The 18,000-nt window shown below is 37.8% G+C and overlaps 1 protein-coding gene across 14 annotated transcripts in view; it reads left to right on the top strand.

Moving 5' to 3' along the window:
• Nucleotides 1-18,000, top strand: part of Herc1 (HECT and RLD domain containing E3 ubiquitin protein ligase family member 1) — a 218,121-nt gene that overhangs the window by 189,938 nt on the left and 10,183 nt on the right. For 13 of the 14 annotated variants that reach the window (XM_074066147.1, XM_074066154.1, XM_074066158.1 and 10 more), the window contains 13 exons: nucleotides 293-394; nucleotides 1,640-1,813; nucleotides 2,957-3,250; nucleotides 4,570-4,635; nucleotides 4,811-4,936; nucleotides 6,116-6,254; nucleotides 7,327-7,508; nucleotides 8,204-8,359; nucleotides 9,090-9,212; nucleotides 10,842-10,944; nucleotides 12,977-13,146; nucleotides 14,266-14,404; nucleotides 15,343-15,512. In XM_074066147.1, coding sequence (XP_073922248.1) covers nucleotides 293-394; nucleotides 1,640-1,813; nucleotides 2,957-3,250; nucleotides 4,570-4,635; nucleotides 4,811-4,936; nucleotides 6,116-6,254; nucleotides 7,327-7,508; nucleotides 8,204-8,359; nucleotides 9,090-9,212; nucleotides 10,842-10,944; nucleotides 12,977-13,146; nucleotides 14,266-14,404; nucleotides 15,343-15,512 — 1,944 coding nt within the window. Of the gene's footprint in view, nucleotides 1-292; nucleotides 395-1,639; nucleotides 1,814-2,956; nucleotides 3,251-4,569; nucleotides 4,636-4,810; nucleotides 4,937-6,115; nucleotides 6,255-7,326; nucleotides 7,543-8,203; nucleotides 8,360-9,089; nucleotides 9,213-10,841; nucleotides 10,945-12,976; nucleotides 13,147-14,265; nucleotides 14,405-15,342; nucleotides 15,513-18,000 lie in introns of those variants that run through there. The other variant, XR_012445504.1, reaches the window with a different exon arrangement.

Below are 18,000 nucleotides of genomic sequence, written 5' to 3'. Positions count from 1 at the left end.
ATATTATATTTATATTTGTGTAATAAACATTATGTAATAAATATTTATTAAAAAATAAAATTCCTTTAAGAATCCTCTGCCCTGAAAAAAAATCCTCCATCCTTTATTTTTCTTATCAATGATATTTTTAAAGTCATCAAAACCCTAGAAGAGTGAGTAGTAAGTAGGCAGTTGTACATTGTTAAATTTAGCTTCAGTGTAGATTTCAGAATATTTTTTGTGACTATAAAATATAAATATTAAATGTCAATGATGTTAAGTAACAGATATTAATAAATACATCTCATTTTAGGATGGCTCTGTCTTGCAAACTGTTGTGATAGGTTCAGGAGCCATTCAGACCACGGTATGGATTCCAGAAGTTGGAGTAGCTGCTTGCTCAAATAGATCAAAGGTAATACTGCATTTATAGTGAACCAAAAGGATAATTTAGAAATCATAGTCTCAGCACCTCACTTCATGGACAAAAGCCTAATATCCAGAAAGATTATTATTTGCGCAAGATAATGCAATTATTTAGTGGTAGTTAGACAATAAGAATAGTAAGGAGAATTAAAACCAGATCTTGACTACAGGCCATTACCATCCTGAATGAACCCTATCTCATCTGGTATTGGAAGCTAAGCAGGGCACAGTTTGGGGTTAGTAAGTGGATGGGAAAACCTAAGTCTGATTTATTGTCTAGTACTCTTCTATCCCTTGGGCTTTGGCTTAATTATAGAGTGATTTTAGACTGGGGGCACAGCTCCAGTGGTAGAGTGCCTGCCTAGCAAGTATGAGGCTCTGAGTTCAAATTCCAGTACTGCCAAAAAGATAAAAAATTATTGAGTGATTTCATTTCCATTGGAAGATACCAGGTGCATTTCGATTTTCTGTCATGATTTTTGATATAACACTAAACTATCTCAAAAGGATTTTCTCTCAAAAGAAGTACCGTCTCAAAGACATCTAAGTCAAGTATGCAAAATATACTTGGCTTTCAAATTTAAGTTCTAGTAAAAATACTAGCCACCCTGCTGTGAAGGAATTCTATGATATATTAGCCCCTGCAGTATTTCATAGTCTTAATGATGAGAGCCAATGAGTGTACTGCTTTGTTTTATATTTTACATGACTAAAAGATGTTAAGCTATAAAGCTTCATGAATATTCCTATTAAAAGTAAATTTAAAAAGCTAACTTAATATTAAGAATATGTTCTGAAATACCCTAGGCTATAGAGAACTGTGTAAATGTACCATATAGCCAGAGTAGAGCAGTCCTGTCACTTTTGCTGATGTGTTCCTCAGTAAACTAAGGGCTAGTTCCTCTAGTGTTCTGTGGTCATGTCAGACTTTTGCGATAAATACTGTATACTTTGTCTTACAAATCCTATGAAATAGCAAATAATTGACAGCTAAGATGAGGAGTTACAGATTTTATGATTATGTCTTATTCACTCATTTTACTTAGAAAAATTTAGGATGTTTGGAAGTTCCATAGACATTAAAAGGACAATCCTTTTGGATGTAAAAAGTCTAATAAGCCTAATTATTTAATGAAATTACTGGAAGGAATTTTTCAGATTGAATGGTGATAGCATTTTCTTTTGTCTTTTATTTAAACAAATTTATCATGTAGCATGATTTATTTTCTACCAGGATGTTTTGGTTGTGAATTGTACAGCAGAATGGGCTGCTGCCAATCATGTTTTAGCAACCTGTAGAACAGCACTGAAACAACAGGGTGTTCTGGGATTAAACATGGCTCCCTGCATGAGAGCATTTCTAGAGCGGCTACCCATGATGCTTCAGGAGCAGTATGCTTATGAAAAGGTAACTCATTATACTCATTCTTAGAGATTTGTGGGTGCTTGGTGCTTTGGGATTTGAATTTATTTCCTTAAGAACATGAAGTCTGAGGAAAATAAGTACAGCTATTTGGGAAGAATCAGATAAAGTCAGTTGTACCTAAAGAAATTAGTTGTTCTTTTTGCTAAGCTACATTAATAAAGTGAGATTTTACCACACCTAGTTAATTTCACTGAGTTATTTGCCTAGGTTTTATTATCTGCACCTCCTCAGTCTCTTACAGAGTTGCTCTGCCATGACTACGGAGTGTCATAAAAGAAGGAAAGATTTTCCTTTAATGGTTTCCAGGGGTTTTTTGGTAAAGGAAGAAATGTGAGAAGGGGCAAGTCTTTGTGATTTAGTTATGTCCTTATTTACTTATACATACATACATGCATACTGGGGGTTGAACTTAGGACTTCATACTTGGCTAGGCAGGCATTCTGCTACTTGAACCACACCCCCAGCCCTTTTTTGCTTTGGTTATTTTTAGGATAGGGACTCACTTCATGCCCCAGCTCACCCGAACCATGATCCTCCTATTTATGCTTCCCACATAGTTAGGAAGACAGGCATGCACCGCCATGCCCAGCTTTTATTGATTTGAGGTAGGGTCTTGCAAACTTTTTTGCTTAGGCTGACCTCAAACCATGATCCTGTGCCCCACCTCTATGTCCACCTCCCAATAGCTGGGATTATAGATTTGAGCCACCATGCTGGCCTGGCTGCCTTTTTTTTTTTTTTTTTAAATCAAGAAGAAAGCATAATGAATTAAATATTAAATTTGATATGATATCCTGGATGGATCCTGGCAGAAAACAGGTATTAATAAATAAAGAATAAATTAATAAATAAAGTTCTGTGGTTTAGTTAATACTGTACCAACAGTAGTTTCTTAGTTTTAATAAATGTGTCATGACTATGTAAGATGGTAACAGAGGAAATTGAATGGGGAGTATAGAAATTCTCTGTACTAACTTTGTGATTCTGTAAATTTAAAATTGTTTAAAAGCAAAAACCTTAAAAATAGTAAACCAAAATATGATTATAGACTTTCAGAACAAAGTAAGTTAATTTAGAATATTTGCCACAGGCTCCTCAACATGCTATCCCTGCATTTTCTCTCAGCCTCATGTGGTTTGTGGTGACCAGCTTGTTCACAGCCCCTACATGCAATGTTTAGCTTCCCTTGCCGTGGGACTTCATCTGGATCAGCTGTTGTGTAGCCCTCCAGTGCCACCTCATCACCAGAACTGCCTCCCTGATCCTGCATCCTGGAATCCAAATGAGTGGGCCTGGTTAGAATGCTTCTCAACCACCATTAAAGCTGCTGAAGCTCTGACCAATGGAGCACAGTTTCCAGAATCTTTTACCGTTCCAGATCTAGAGCCTGTTCCAGAGGATGAACTAGTATTCCTGATGGTAAATATAACATTAATTGCTTTTATTTGTAGCTGAGTTTGTATCATAGGTGTTTGGCATGCAACAAACCCTTAGTAAAGTTTTGTTAGAAGAATGCCCTTAGATAGATTGAAAGTATTTTTCTCTCAGATGGTCATTTCCAGTCTTGATAGCAGGCCCCTGTGGTGTTAGAGTTTGATCATATAATGGCCTTGGAGTCTTGTAAACTTAATTATTCTCAATGACATAGTCCCATATGTTTCCATTTCTTTTATCATAGGTGCTTGTTCAATGCCTTATTTATGTATATGTTAGCAATTTCTTCTACTCAAGTTGTGAGATTTACATAAACCACACATCGATTCTAATTTATTTGGCATACCTTGATTCTAATTTACTTGACACTTTAATCATGCCTTTAATCAGTGCATCAAATAAATGTGGGAGAGCATTAAAGTTGTCATTTATTTTCTTTTTTTTTTTGGTGATATTGGAGATTAAACTCAGGGCCTTGTACTTCTTCCACTTGAGCCATGCATGCACCAGTTCTTCTTGCTATTGGTTTGTTTTTCAGATAAGATCTCATACTAATTTTGCTCAGGCTAGCCTTAAACCATGATCCTTCTACTCCACCTCCTGAGTAGCTGGGATTACAGTTGTGTGCCATCTTGCCTGGCTCTTGTTTCTTTTTAATTATATTTGAAAGTATCCAACTCTAGAAACTGTCATATAGATAAAATGCCTTTGTAGGCAGTGCAGACCAGCACCTGATCTATCAGCCACTTTAATTAGTTAAGATTTGTGTATACAAACATTTGTACATATAAATGTAAATACAATATAAAACAGACAAATACGAATTGAAGAAAATTATCTAAATATAGAATATTTTAATCAAGAAATGACCTTCTGAGTCCATTTGGTCCAGGCACCAAAAACATAGTTAGCTTTGAATCACTAAGACTGTAATGATAGTAATAGTGATGGTGAAAATACTTATAATAAAGACAAATATTAGCAATCTATAAAATCAAGTTTGAAATTATGATAAAACTGATCTAGCTGGGTGTGTTGGCATGCGCCTATCGTCTTAGCTACTTGGGTAGATGAGGCAGGAGAATCTCTTGAGCTCAGGAGTTTGAGGCCAGCCTGGGCAACATAGCAAGATCCTTTCTGAAAGCAAAAACAAAATTAACAACAACAATAATGAAAATTTCTTGACTTGTCATAGTATTACCATGTTCTTCTTTGAGAAGAAGAATTTGTTTTGTTAGAAGATTTTGTTGTTAGTGAAGAACAAAGCAGGATTGATCCTGGCATGTATGTCCCCTGTCTTACAGGATAACAGTAAGTGGATTAATGGCATGGATGAACAAATTATGTCTTGGGCAACTTCCAGACCTGAGGTCAGTAAAGATGAAGATAACTATATGGTGGTTTTTAAGTCAGTCTTTAATTTTAAATCCCTATGGTTTTGTGTCCTAATGTGTCTCTTAGAGACTGGCACACACTTGGTACTCAGAACATTCTTGTTTGAACAAGTGGGTGACTCTAACTTTTTGGTGATTTTGGTGTTTCTAGGACTGGCACCTGGGAGGTAAATGTGATGTCTACCTGTGGGGTGCTGGCAGACATGGACAGCTAGCAGAAGCTGGAAGAAATGTGATGGTGCCTGCTGCAGCTCCCTCATTCTCACAGGCCCAACAGGTAACTAATGGTACAAAATGGAGAAGAAACTTGGGACTCAGAATTCTCTTCCTTTGCTGTCAGCAACTTATTATGGGATAAAGTTTACCCCTTTCATAGTCTATTATAAGGGCTCATTAAAGAAAGTCATGATGTATAGCCTCCAAATAAAAGCTTGCTAAGGTTTTTATCAGACTCAAGACATCTTGTTAAGAAGTTTGTCAATTTTTCTTGCTTCAGAGTATAATAGATTAACATCATACAGCATTAGGCCTGTGCAGCACATTTTCATCGAGGTTTAGATACTCCTATTAATGATTATCCTTTGAGGGTCATAAACTTCCTGAGATCTTTTTTGTTTGGGAGGTTCTGGGGTTTCAATTCATAGCCTCTTGCTTGCTACACAGGTGCTCTACCCTTTGAGCCATGGCCCAATCCTTTTTTTTCTTAGTTGTTTTTCAGAGAGGGTCTTGTGCTTTTGTCCCAGGTGGGCCTCAGACAGTGATCTTCCTACCTGTAGCTCCCATGTAGTTTGTACTACAGGTGCACACCACCCTACCTTGCTTGTTAGTTGAGATGGAGTCTTGCTATCTTTTTCCCAGGCTGGCCTTGAACCATTGTCCTGACATTTGTCTCCCAAGTAGCTGAGATTACAGGTGTGAACCACCACACCTGGCCACTTCCTGGGATTTTTAACCAGGAAGTAGTTACATCACATTTCTTTGTTGACACCACTCCCGGCTTCTAATAATTCTGGTACTGTATTTCCAAACCATTCTTGAGGCTACTACTTTCTCTCTTATTCTTTTCTATTTCAGCTGTCTCAGAATTCACTACTCTTCTTTGTATGCGTCCCCTCAATTTTCTCTCTCTTTCTAGGCCAGTCTTTATTATTTTCTTGTCACTCTTTCCTCTTTCATCTTTTATCTGTTTTGTTTCTCTGGATTAACTCTGTACAGTTGGTTGAATCCCATAGTTCTAAACTATCCTGGTCAGATGGGCCTCTTATGTATTTTGATTAAGTAAGCAGTTTTATAGTAATCAAAGGTTATAGGAAAACAATAATTTAATCAGTCTTTCCCCTTTAGTTAAAATGATAAAAGAACAGATAAAGGTATCCTTGGTGTCATTGGAACATTTCAAATGTTTACATGTTAAAACTAAATAAGGATATATTTTAATTATGTATTTTTATACTAGGTCATATGTGGTCAGAACTGTACTTTTGTCATCCAGGCCAATGGCACAGTGTTGGCTTGTGGGGAAGGAAGTTATGGCAGATTAGGACAAGGAAATTCAGATGACCTTCATGTACTGACAGTTATTTCAGCTTTACAAGGTAAAATTGTCCTTAATGTAAAAAACAGTTAGAAACTACTATCTAATGTAGGAATGTTTGCTTCTATTGGAACTCTTCTCAAACTTTTGTTAGATGAAATCATAGGGTTTTACTTGTATTTGAGCTCAAATTTAGGCTTATATACAGCCTACATATGCCTATAGGCATATATTTGAAGCTACATTATTTTATAAATTATTTATAACAGCAATGCTAGAATTCAGTGATATATAATATAAATAAGTGTTTTTGAGATCTAAAGATTATAAACCAATTCTTTAGAATTGTGAAAGTATAATTTAGGCAGCTATTAAAAGCAGTATCAATCATATATATGTTGCATTAGAATTAAAAATCACTTCATAAGGAGATACACTGATGTGCTAATGACTTTAAAGGGCATCTCTGGCAGAGTTCTGTGTGACCTAGAGAAACAATACCTTTAGAGAACCTATTGCAAGAGCATTGGCTTATTCTCTAAGTGAGTGCTCCTGATTCCTTAGCCTACCCAGGGAGCACAGAGGACTTTTTAAATGAATGCTTTTACTTAAAACATTATTGGTAACAATGTGTTCAGAACAGATTCCTGGGAAATTCTAGGTTTTTGTCGTAGAGATCTGGATAGGAAGAATACAGCGATGGGAATGGGAACATGGGCTGAATTCCTATCCATTCCTTCTGGTCCCGGCTTTGGGACCTTGCACAAACTACTAGACCTCCTAGTGACTCAGTTTCTACAGTTGTGCAAATGAGAATATTAATATTTGCCTCCTACATTCTGTGTAAAAATAGGAAATGGGACAATCCATGTAAAGCATTTGTAGAAGTGGCTAGCATACAATCCTTAGTGACTAACTGCTGATATATTCTTTTCCTTTTCCTTATCATCTTCTTATGTGTGTGGTCCCAATTTTGCCAGCTACAAATTTCATTTAAAATTAAAAATGATTTTTTTATTTCCACAGTACTATTTTGGTGTTTTTCAATTCTGAGGGCATTCTGTAGCAGCTGCAAATAAAGGGAGAAGTTTTAATATCTAGTTGACACCTGTTGTGTTTCTGTTCTCTTCCAGGCTTTGTGGTGACCCAGCTGGTGACTTCCTGTGGTTCTGATGGGCACTCAATGGCCCTGACAGAAAGTGGTGAAGTCTTTAGCTGGGGAGATGGTGACTACGGTAAACTTGGCCATGGGAACAGCGATAGGCAGCGGCGGCCTAGGCAGATTGAGGCCTTACAAGGAGAAGAAGTGGTGCAGGTCAGGCAGGACATGGATAAGTTTGCCCTTGAATGTAAATATACTAGTTATTGAATAACATTCTTAAATTTATGCAACAGGAAATAGTAGTAAAAATGGATTCCACAAGCATTATAAAAGACCCTCTATTTTGGGGTTGTTCAGACTCATTCTTGAGCTTGTCAGACATTTAAATGGGCTTTAGTGTTAGAATGGACTTCTTTTTCCTGAGCTGACTGGTTGATCCAGACTGGGTTCTGCAGGCTGTTGGAAGAAACACTAGGGGGTTAAGTCCTGCTTCTCAGATCATGATACACAGAAAAAGGGAAAGCTTTGATTTTAATCTATCCTTTTTGTTACAAAAACTGAGTCCATATTTTTACAAAATCAGTTAGTGATCTAAAATAATATTGTATAGCTCCCTAGCATTTATAAAGAATTTCCCTATTCATTATCTTCTTTAGTCTAGCTCAGCTGTGCGTAACTAAAGAACATGACAGTTATTCCAAGGTCAGCTCTTCAAGCTTGTTTTTCCTGTGGCTGGTAAGGAAGATCACACCCAGGGAAAGGACAGCCACTTGGACAGATAGAATAATGCTGGTCTTGATTTGTCAATGAAGTTTATTGCTCCATTAATAACTAAAAGTTACTGATCTATTTCTTTCTTAGTATCCCCTCTTCTTACAAACTTTTTTTTCTCCTTGTTCCTGTCCTAGATGTCTTGTGGCTTCAAGCATTCAGCAGTGGTAACTTCAGATGGCAAACTGTTTACCTTTGGGAATGGTGACTATGGCCGTCTGGGCCTTGGAAATACTTCTAACAAAAAACTTCCAGAGAGAGTGACTGCATTGGAGGGATATCAGATTGGACAGGCACGGACTAAGTCAATATGATGTTCTGGCTGGTTGTGGTTTTTTGTCTCTTCTATGAGCACTTAGCCTCCTTTCAGGAAGACCAGGGTCACTAGTTGTATATAACCTCTGTACATTTTGTTTGACCTAGTTGATCATTTTTCATGATATTTTCTCAAAGTGTGAAAATTCACATTTTAGGTCAGTTTGTTTATACAATAAACAAATGATACTCTGTTTTAAAATTTTTTTATTTAAAAAAAAACCCTCCATAAAGTACTAGTACAACTTCTTATAAAATCTTTAAACAATACAAATTTTTGTGGCTCCTGTCTGGCAGCCTCGAGTTGGACAGCTGAATTGCAGCATCATTGGTAGCTACTATTGTATAGCAGTAATTGTCACTGCTCTGCACACTGAGAGTGTCTCAGCACTGGGCAAAATGTTTGTCTTTCCCTGTATCGTTGCTCAGACAATCTCTTGTGTGAGTATTTTTTAGCTATATGTATATTTTCCTATCTTTTTTAGCATTTGATAGATTTCACTTTGAATAAAAAGTTGTTTGTTTGTGGAAATTAGGAATTATTTCTAGTTGACCCATTTTGGTTAACGTTTGTAGTAGGTGTTGAAGCCAATAAAAATTTGGGGAGATATAACCGAGTTTTTCAATAGTAGAGAACGAGTCTCAGAAACAGGTTTGTGTGTTTTAGGTTGTAACGATTTGCCATACTGAGTACTCTTACTTTTCCAGGTGGCCTGTGGGTTAAATCACACTTTGGCAGTATCAGCAGATGGCTCCATGGTGTGGGCTTTTGGAGATGGAGACTATGGAAAACTAGGCTTAGGAAATTCCACTGCAAAATCTTCGCCTCAGGTCAGTTACTGCCTTTAATCTTGGTTTTTAAACAACAAAAAATAGTTTCATCTATGTCAGTACCTCTTCTCAGTTGGAAATAATTTACCTTTAACATTTTTTGGTAATTTATATTGAAGCATCTATTGATTACTCTTGAATGTCTAACGTTCTAGATCTTGATTTTAAGTAAGCCATTAGTAGCAAAACTGGTGGATATAAAAATTGTTCAAGAATAAGCCTCTGTCTATGGACAGGCTGAATGCAGTACAACTATGTTTCATGTAGAGAAGAAATAGTTACAGACAAATCTGCAGAGTGTCTTATGGAGGAAACCATGGGCAATTTTTTGTAATCCTCTTATGGCAGCTACTATTTTAGTTTACTACCACTGAATTATGCATCTCCTGTTTCAAAATAGTATAAAAATTTGGACTCACAAGTTTATTGCAAATATCCTGAGCCAGGAACACAATCAGGTTTCAGGCCAGTTTGATACTGGCTAGTCTTAATTCCCATATGAGTGTAGGACTTCACACTAAATATTATGTCAGTAGGACTATGCTGTCTGTGAAGAGTTATAAATAAAACTTGGAGTCATAGGATGTTAATGTACAATTTAAGAATTTAAATTTTTTATAATTGTGAAAATGGATTAAGTGATTTTTTTAGTATAGAACTGCAAGAATAAAAGTAAGTTCTCCAAATTTTTTTTTAAAAAGAAGTGAGTGCATAAACAAATAGAAGCTATTAGTCATATTTTAGGTTTTTTGGTTCTATAGACTTCCTATGCAGTTTTTTATGTGGATTTTCTGGACGCATTTAATAAGCAGCATGATTTACAAATAGTCAGTTTGTATTCACTATATATATAGTCTGTGCTACTGTTTTTCATTACTGTCTACTAATTGTACAAAATAATGGGTTTCTTTATGTAATCTGACATCTTAATAGCTAGACTAATGAACATTCGAGTAAGGATGCAGAGGCAGGAAAGTCCCTGATGGGGAACATAGAAGGCAGCTGTTCTCACCTCTGAAAGCTAAAAAAGTTAACTAATAGGAGCAGCCCATGACTTTACATGGTCTTGCAGTGTTCTTTGAAAGGTCATGGACTCTCTTTTATCTCTGTTGTCCAAAGGATTGCTTTTACTTCACATGAGGTCCTGCTCCTGCCCCTGTACTCTTCCTCCCAAAATTCAGTTAGTTTACAGAGCAGTAGGAGAAAATAACATTTAGCAGTATGGGTTTGGGTGGAATAGGTGGTGACAATTTTGTTATTGGAGACAGTACTCGAATTTGTACATGCCAGTAGGCAAATTCAAGTGGGATTTTTTGGGGGGTGGAACTGAGGTTTGAACTCTCCTGTTTACAAAGCAAGTGTTCACAAAGCAGGCACTCTACCGCTTGAGCCACTCCAGTCCATTTTGCTCTGGTTATTTTGGAAATAGGGCCTTGCAAACTGCTTGCCCAGGCTGGCCTCAAATTTAATCCTCCTGAGTTTAGCCTCATTAAAAACTAGTATTATAGGCATGAGCCATCTGTTCGCATCTTTTTTTTTCTTAAAGTGTGCACCTTCCCTTGTATTAATAAGTGCTAATTCAAGATAAAAAAATTTTTTAAATGTGTGCCTTATGTTTTTATTTTGCAGAAAGTTGATGTTCTCTGTGGAATTGGAATAAAAAAGGTTGCCTGTGGAACTCAGTTTTCTGTTGCTTTGACCAAGGATGGTCACGTATATACCTTTGGTCAAGGTAAGGTATTTTCCAGCTTACATTCTATTACAGGAACAGAGTAATTTTTTTTTTCTGGGTGTTGAGTAGTCGTTGTAACTCTTTTTAATTGCTATTTTCCACTCCTGTTTCATAAAGTTTGATTGAATGACAAACTCCCCTTCCATTAAAGCTCCTTGTGACAGAGCCTTCACTTGTTCTTTTGTTTGTTTGTTTGTTTTGGCTTTTAAAATGCATCATTTATTTAGCTCCTAAATCTGAAAACTTATCCTGGCCCAGCAGGGAACGTGGCTGTCAACTGAGATGTCAGCTGTGTTGAAGGCTGAGATCGTTGTCTCCAGAACTTTCACTCTTGCTAGAAGAATCCGTGCCAAGGCCTCCCTCTCCCTTCCTCCTTTCCACCACCTTCCCAAGTTGTAGTGACTGAAAGGTGTGTGTGGCAGGTGTAAGTAGTTGAGAGGAAGAAGTAAACCACAACTAAAGTTTATAGTCTTGGGAGAACATTGATCCCACTGATAAAAAACAAGATAGTTTATGGAGAAGTGGAGAATAAGGATCTTAGTTTTAGTTACTGTGTTAGTTTTTTCATTGCTGTGACAAAATATCTAACATAAACAACTTGAAGAAAAATTTGTTTTGACTCATGATTTCAGAGGTTTCAGTCCATGGTCATTTGGTTCCTTTGCTTCTGGGCCCATGGTGAAATAGAACTGATCATGGTGAAAAGTTGTGATACAGCAAAGCTGCTTACCTTATGGTGAATAGGAGGTTGAGAGAGAGACAAGATATGCCTTTCAAAGAATTGCCCTCAGTGATCTACTTCCTCCAACCAGGCCCCACCTCCTAACAGCCTATTCAGCTATGAACCCATCGGTGGATTATCCATTGGTGAAGTTAGTATCCTCAAGGTTCAATCACTTCTCTGTAGCGCCACCAGCTGGGGACCATGCCTTCAACACGTGAACCTTTAGAGCTATTTTATATCCAAACCATAACCACCATGTTTAATGAGACCTTCTGCTCTAGATACATGTATGGAAATACCAAGCAAGCTTTTGAAAATTTAGATCTGGAATTCCAGAGAGATTGGTCTTAGAGCTGTAGCTTTAGAATATTAATTACATAGTGGTGATAGGTGAAGCTTTATTCTTGGGCTCTAAAAAACCAAGGGACAAGTATAGAATGATAAAAGAATAGAACTCTGGGGGACATGAGTAGGGTAGGTGATCACAGGATGAAGACTTAGAAAAGTTGACTTCGAAAGGAGTACTGAAGACAGGTAGCTGGTGTGCCAGGGTAAAGGGGAGAGTTTCTGAGGGGATGGAGGAGCTCAGGCCACATTATCAGGAGATCGTGTGGTGTTCCCATGGACTGGAGATGGAGAAGTAACTACGGCAGCAGGCAGGAGGAAGCTATGCCAAGGGTGTGATGATGTTATAGAAGTTTGGCAGCTGGGCACTGGTGGCTCATGCCTGTAATCCTAGCTACTCAGGAGGCAAAGTTAGGAGGATCGCAGTTCAAAGCCAGCCCAGGCAAATAGTTTGCGAGTCTCTATCTCGGAAAACCCACCAAAAGAGTAGGTGGAGTGGCTCAAAATGTAGGCCTTGAGTTCAAACCCCAGTACCATAAAAAAGAAGAAGAAAAAGAAGAAGAATTTGGCAAGGTAAAGAGAAAAGTGGGGTGGAAATTTGAGAACAAAACAGGCTAAATGACATCCCTTTAAAAGAGTGCAAGAAACTTGAAGGCCTTTTTGGACTGTGTGCCAGACCTTTCAAATATGAGGATATTAAGGGGCCTCTACTTTTGAAAAAAGCCACTGATTTTAGGTGTTATTTTCTTTATTTTTAGGATAAGAAGACTGACATTTTGTAAAGAAAAAGCTTCAAATTTTTATTTACTTAAAATCTGGTGTAACTTGCTGGAATAGCAGCTTTTACCCCCAATAAGTTACATATTTCATTGCCATTCCACCATAGAATGTTAAATGACTACTTAGAAAACAAGTGGACTATGGTGTGTTACCCATAACACTTCCTCTTGCTATTTTTTTTAGACCGTTTGATAGGCTTGCCTGAGGGACGTGCCCGCAATCACAATCGACCACAGCAAATCCCTGTCCTAGCTGGAGTGGTCATTGAAGATGTAGCAGTTGGAGCTGAACACACACTTGCTTTGGCATCAACTGGAGATGTATATGCCTGGGGGAGCAATTCAGAAGGTCAGGTAAATATCTTGCTTGCTGCTTTCTCATAGTCTAATAATCCAACAGTAGCCCTCATTTGTGAAAGGGATAATTTAGCAAATTAATCATACCTACCATAATGTTCCAGACATATTACTTTGTTTTGAGTCCAGTTACGTGTTGATTGTGGCCAAGGGAGTATTATACAGTGGTTTCTAAAAAATCCAGCAATGTAGCAGACTTTAAGAGAAATAACTATTTGCTGCTGTCATTATCATCCTTATTACTATAGTGGTACATGAGATTAGGTCCCAGGAACATCAGTTCATCTAGAAAAAGGAAAGAACAAAACAGTAATTTTATATTTTGTAAGATTAGAGTATACTGAGTTTTGCACAAAATCTCATCATCCCATTATTCACAGGAGTGAAGTAAGCATTGTGAGAGGATGAAAAAAAAGATTCAGGGTCCTTCTAAACGTGGAGGAAAAAGAGACCTTTATGGGAAACATCTGAGATGCCTGTTACAACAGTGGCTTTGAGCCCCACATGCAGGGTTACCTTTCCTTCTCACCATAAATCCTCTCTGGATCTGTTTGTCCTTAGATCCAGGGACCGTGAACTTTAAGGTCTAATATTTATAGTAGCTTCCTGTGTCCTCCTTATCACTACATTAATAGACTGGGAAACTGTTCACAATGTGGTTGCAGGTTGTCTTAATGAGAGGACAGTTAATGTTGAAGATAGTTTTGGGAATTCCCTCAACATGATCCTCCCTACTAAGACTGAGTTACTTAGCTGCTGAAACACTAGTATCCCAGAGACCCTAAGAACAGAAATCTGGAGATCCATGTATGCTTTTATATATGTCTGTTTTTATACAGAGACTAATGTGTTTTAAGTAATGCTCTACAGAGCATTCTGCTTTGTTTTAACTTTCTGAGAACTTGTTTCCTTTCCAGAAGTGGAATCCAAGGATGTGTTCAGTTAAGACTAATTTGCAAGATTTGGAATGAGATAGTTTGAGCTATGAGGAGCATTATGGTAGAGAAAAATCAGAATTTAATTATTGATGCTGGTGCTTGTTAGAGATAGTAACAGATTTCATCATCTTGAGTTCTCTTCCTCTGTCTAATTGAATTGCTATGTGTTTATCCTTAGCTTGGCCTAGGCCACACCAACCATGTTCGAGAACCAACCTTAGTAACAGTTCTACAAGGGAAAAACATTCGGCAGATCTCAGCTGGGCGTTGCCACAGTGCTGCATGGACAGCACCACCTGTTCCACCAAGAGCTCCAGGTGAGGAACAAAATGTCCATGGTCCTGCAGCTGCTCTTTCAGCAATACTGTGCCACACTGTCTGCTTGCCATTTCCAAGATGTGTCTAGCATCTGTCTGACACTACCACACTTTCCCCTACACAACCAGAGCATTCTCTTTGCTGTGAGCACCATAAATACTTCACTTACATACTTTCTTTAGTATGTAGCAGTCCTTCTCTGCAGCCTCTAAAGAAGACAATGTATGATTTAGGCAAGCAAAAATTGACAATTTTAGAGCAGCTATAAGTATTTGTGTGTGTGCGCGCGGGCGGGGTGTGTGTGTGTGTGCGCGGGCGGGGTGTGTGTGTGTGTGTGTGTGTGTGTGTGTGTGTGTGTGTGAAGGTGACAAATGCTTACTGTTAGGAACAAAGATTAAAAACCCTGAGATCCATATGTCAAATTCCTCACCCCAGTTAATCATTTGCAACATGATGTCTGTGCATTGGCTCAGCAAATCCAGTTGCTGCCATTTTACTCCAGTGTATAACAAAACTGGTGGACTGTTTCTAGCTTTTTGTTATTTGTTTTAATTTATCACAAAATCCTTATAGGTCTAAAATAAGACCTTCCTTTCCTCTGTCCTTCCTTCCTTCCTTTGAACTGTTTTGAGTTCCATTCTTCAAAGAGAAATGCAATTAAAGGAGAAAAGACCAGGTATCCATAATGGTAATTTTTTTAAAGCTTTAAAAATCAACACAAATGAATAAAAAATTTAAGGTGAATTGATGGATAGAGGAATAGATATATATGTGGAAAAGCCAAATATGACAGAATATTAATTGTAGAGTCAAGGTAGTAGGAATAGGTGTCCATATTTCATAATTATCTTAAGTTCTCTGTGTTCAAAAGTTTTCAAAGTACTGAAAATGAAAGCAGTGCATTTTCCTTCACAAGTGCTTGTTTGCTTTTGGGCAGGCGTGTCAGTGCCTCTGCAGCTGGGCCTGCCTGATGCAGTGCCTCCCCAGTACGGGGCACTGAGAGAGGTGAGCATTCACACTGTGCGGGCCAGGCTTCGGCTGCTGTACCACTTCTCCGACCTCATGTACTCATCCTGGAGACTACTGAACCTCAGCCCCAACAACCAGGTAACATGCTGAATTGGTAAGCAGGGCCCATGGCATACATGCTTTTTTCTTGGCCTTTGAAAAATTCTTTTCTGGCCAACGCTTCCTTTACTCTTCAACCCAAGAGAAGCAGCAAAGACGAGAGTTGTAACCCATTTTATTGCTAGCTTAGGGACAGTCTAGACAAAAAGTAGTCTTCCCTCTATGTTTTGTTTTGTCCAAACTTGAAGAAGTATGAACTGCTGAGCATGTCATATATTGTCTACAAAGTCTAATGTATCATATTAAGACCTAATGACTTGGAGTGTAGCTCAATGGTAGAGCTCTCAACTAGCACATATGAGACCCTAGGTTTGATCTCCAGCACCGGAAAAAAAGGTGGGGGAGACGGAGTCGGGGGGCACGGATAGAGTTCTTAAGTGTACAACACTATGAGATCCATATATAAGTCCATCTGAGAAATTTATGAGACTTCTTTCTCTTTTTGAGAGTAAACATTCTGGAGCCAGACAGTGGCTCACTCATGTAATCTCAGCTACTCAGGAGGCAGAGATTGAGTGGATTATGGTTCAAGGCCAGCCCAGGGAAAAAGTTAGCGAGACCCCCCATCTCAACTAATAAGCTGGGCATGGTGTCATGCACCTGTCATCCCAGCTATGCCAGAGAAGTAAATGAAAGAATCATTGTCCCAGACCCATTCAAAAAATAACTAAAACAAAAAGGGCTGGTATGACTCAAGTGATAGAGTGCTTGCCTAGCAAGCATGAGGCCCTGAGTTCAAACCCCAATACTGCCATAAAAAAAAAGAAATTTCTGGGTCCTGGAGAGGACCTTTCATGGAGGAAATAAAGAAAATTTGGCTGATTTGTGTCTTTATAGAACAGTAATTTAGAAAAAAGCGAGATGGCTTATTTATTTGTTTAATATGTAAACTCATCTGCCAAAAATGTACATCAGTTTGTAAAACTGTTAGCTAAACACCTTTGGGTATCCAGTCCAGTAATGGGGACACATATATAAGATTTGAAAAATCAATTAGAAGTAGGTAAAGCCAGGCAGCAGAATGCTTTGCAGCACTAAATAGAATGTCAACAAATTGTTTGTAATTAGGTGAAGAAATGTTTAAGATACAAAGCTTCCTAGCCAGAGCAATTAGGCAAGAAGAGGGAATAAAAGGAATACAAATAGGTAAAGAAACTGTCAAAATATCCCTATTTGCAGACAATATGATCCTGTACCTTAAAGACCCAAAAAAAACTCTACTCAAAAGCTTCTAGACACCATCAACAGCTATAGCAAGGTAGCAGGATATAAAATCAACATAGAAAAATCATTAGCATTTCTATACACTAATAATGAACAAACTGAGAAAGGATATATGAAAACAATTCCATTTACAATAGCTTCAAAAAAAATCAAATACCTAGGAGTAAACTTAATAAAGAATGTGAATGACCTCTACAAGGAAAACTATAAACTCCTTAAGAGATTGAGGAAGACTATAGAAAGTGGAGAGATCTCCCATGCTCATGGATTGGTAGAATCAACATAGTAAAAATGACTATACTCCCAAAAGCAATCTACATGTTTAATGCAATTCCCATCAAAATCCCAATAACATTCATCAAAGAGATTGAAAAATCTATCGTTAAATTTATTTGGAAACACAACGGACCATGAATAGCCAAGGCAATATTCAGCAAAAAGAACAACACTGGAGGTATCACAATACCCAACTTCAAACTATATTACAAAGCAATAGCAGTAAAAACAGCATGGTACTGGCACAAAAACAGTCATGAAGACCAGTGGAACAAATAAAGGACCCGGATATGAAGCCATACAACTATAACAAACTTATCTTTGACAAAGGTGCTAAAAATACGTGATAGAGAAAAGACAGCCTCTTCAGCAAAAACTGCTGGGAAAACTGGTTAGCAGTCTGCAAAAAACTGAAACTAGATCCATGTTTATCACCCTATACCAGTATAAACTCAAAATGGATCAAGGACCTTAATATCAGACCCCAAACTCTAAAATTGGTACAGGAAAGAGTAGGAAATACTCTGGAACTAATAGATATAGGCAAGAACTTTCTCAATGGAACCCCAGCAGCACAGCAACTAAGAGATAGCATAGACAAATAGGACTTCATAAAACTAAAAAGCTTCTGCTCAACCAAAGAAATGGTCTCTAAACTGAAGAGAACACCCACAGAGTGGGAGAAAATATTTGCCAACTATACATCAGACAAAGGACTGATAACCAGAATATATAGGGAACTCAAAAAACTAAACTCTCCCAAAATTAATGAGCCAATAAAGAAATGGGCAAGTGAGCTAAACAGAACTTTCTCAAAAGAAGAAATTCTAATGGCCAAAAAACACATGAAAAAATGCTCACCATCTCTAGCCATTAAGGAAATGCAAATCAAAACCACATTAAGATTCTACCTCACTCCTGTTAGAATAGCCATCATCAAAAACACCACTAACAACAGGTGTTGGTA

Source organism: Castor canadensis, chromosome 2, assembly GCF_047511655.1.
Source record: "Castor canadensis chromosome 2, mCasCan1.hap1v2, whole genome shotgun sequence".
NCBI lineage: Eukaryota > Metazoa > Chordata > Mammalia > Rodentia > Castoridae > Castor > Castor canadensis.
Note: the sequence above shows the minus strand (reverse complement) of the source record. Positions and strands in the feature narration are given on the sequence as shown.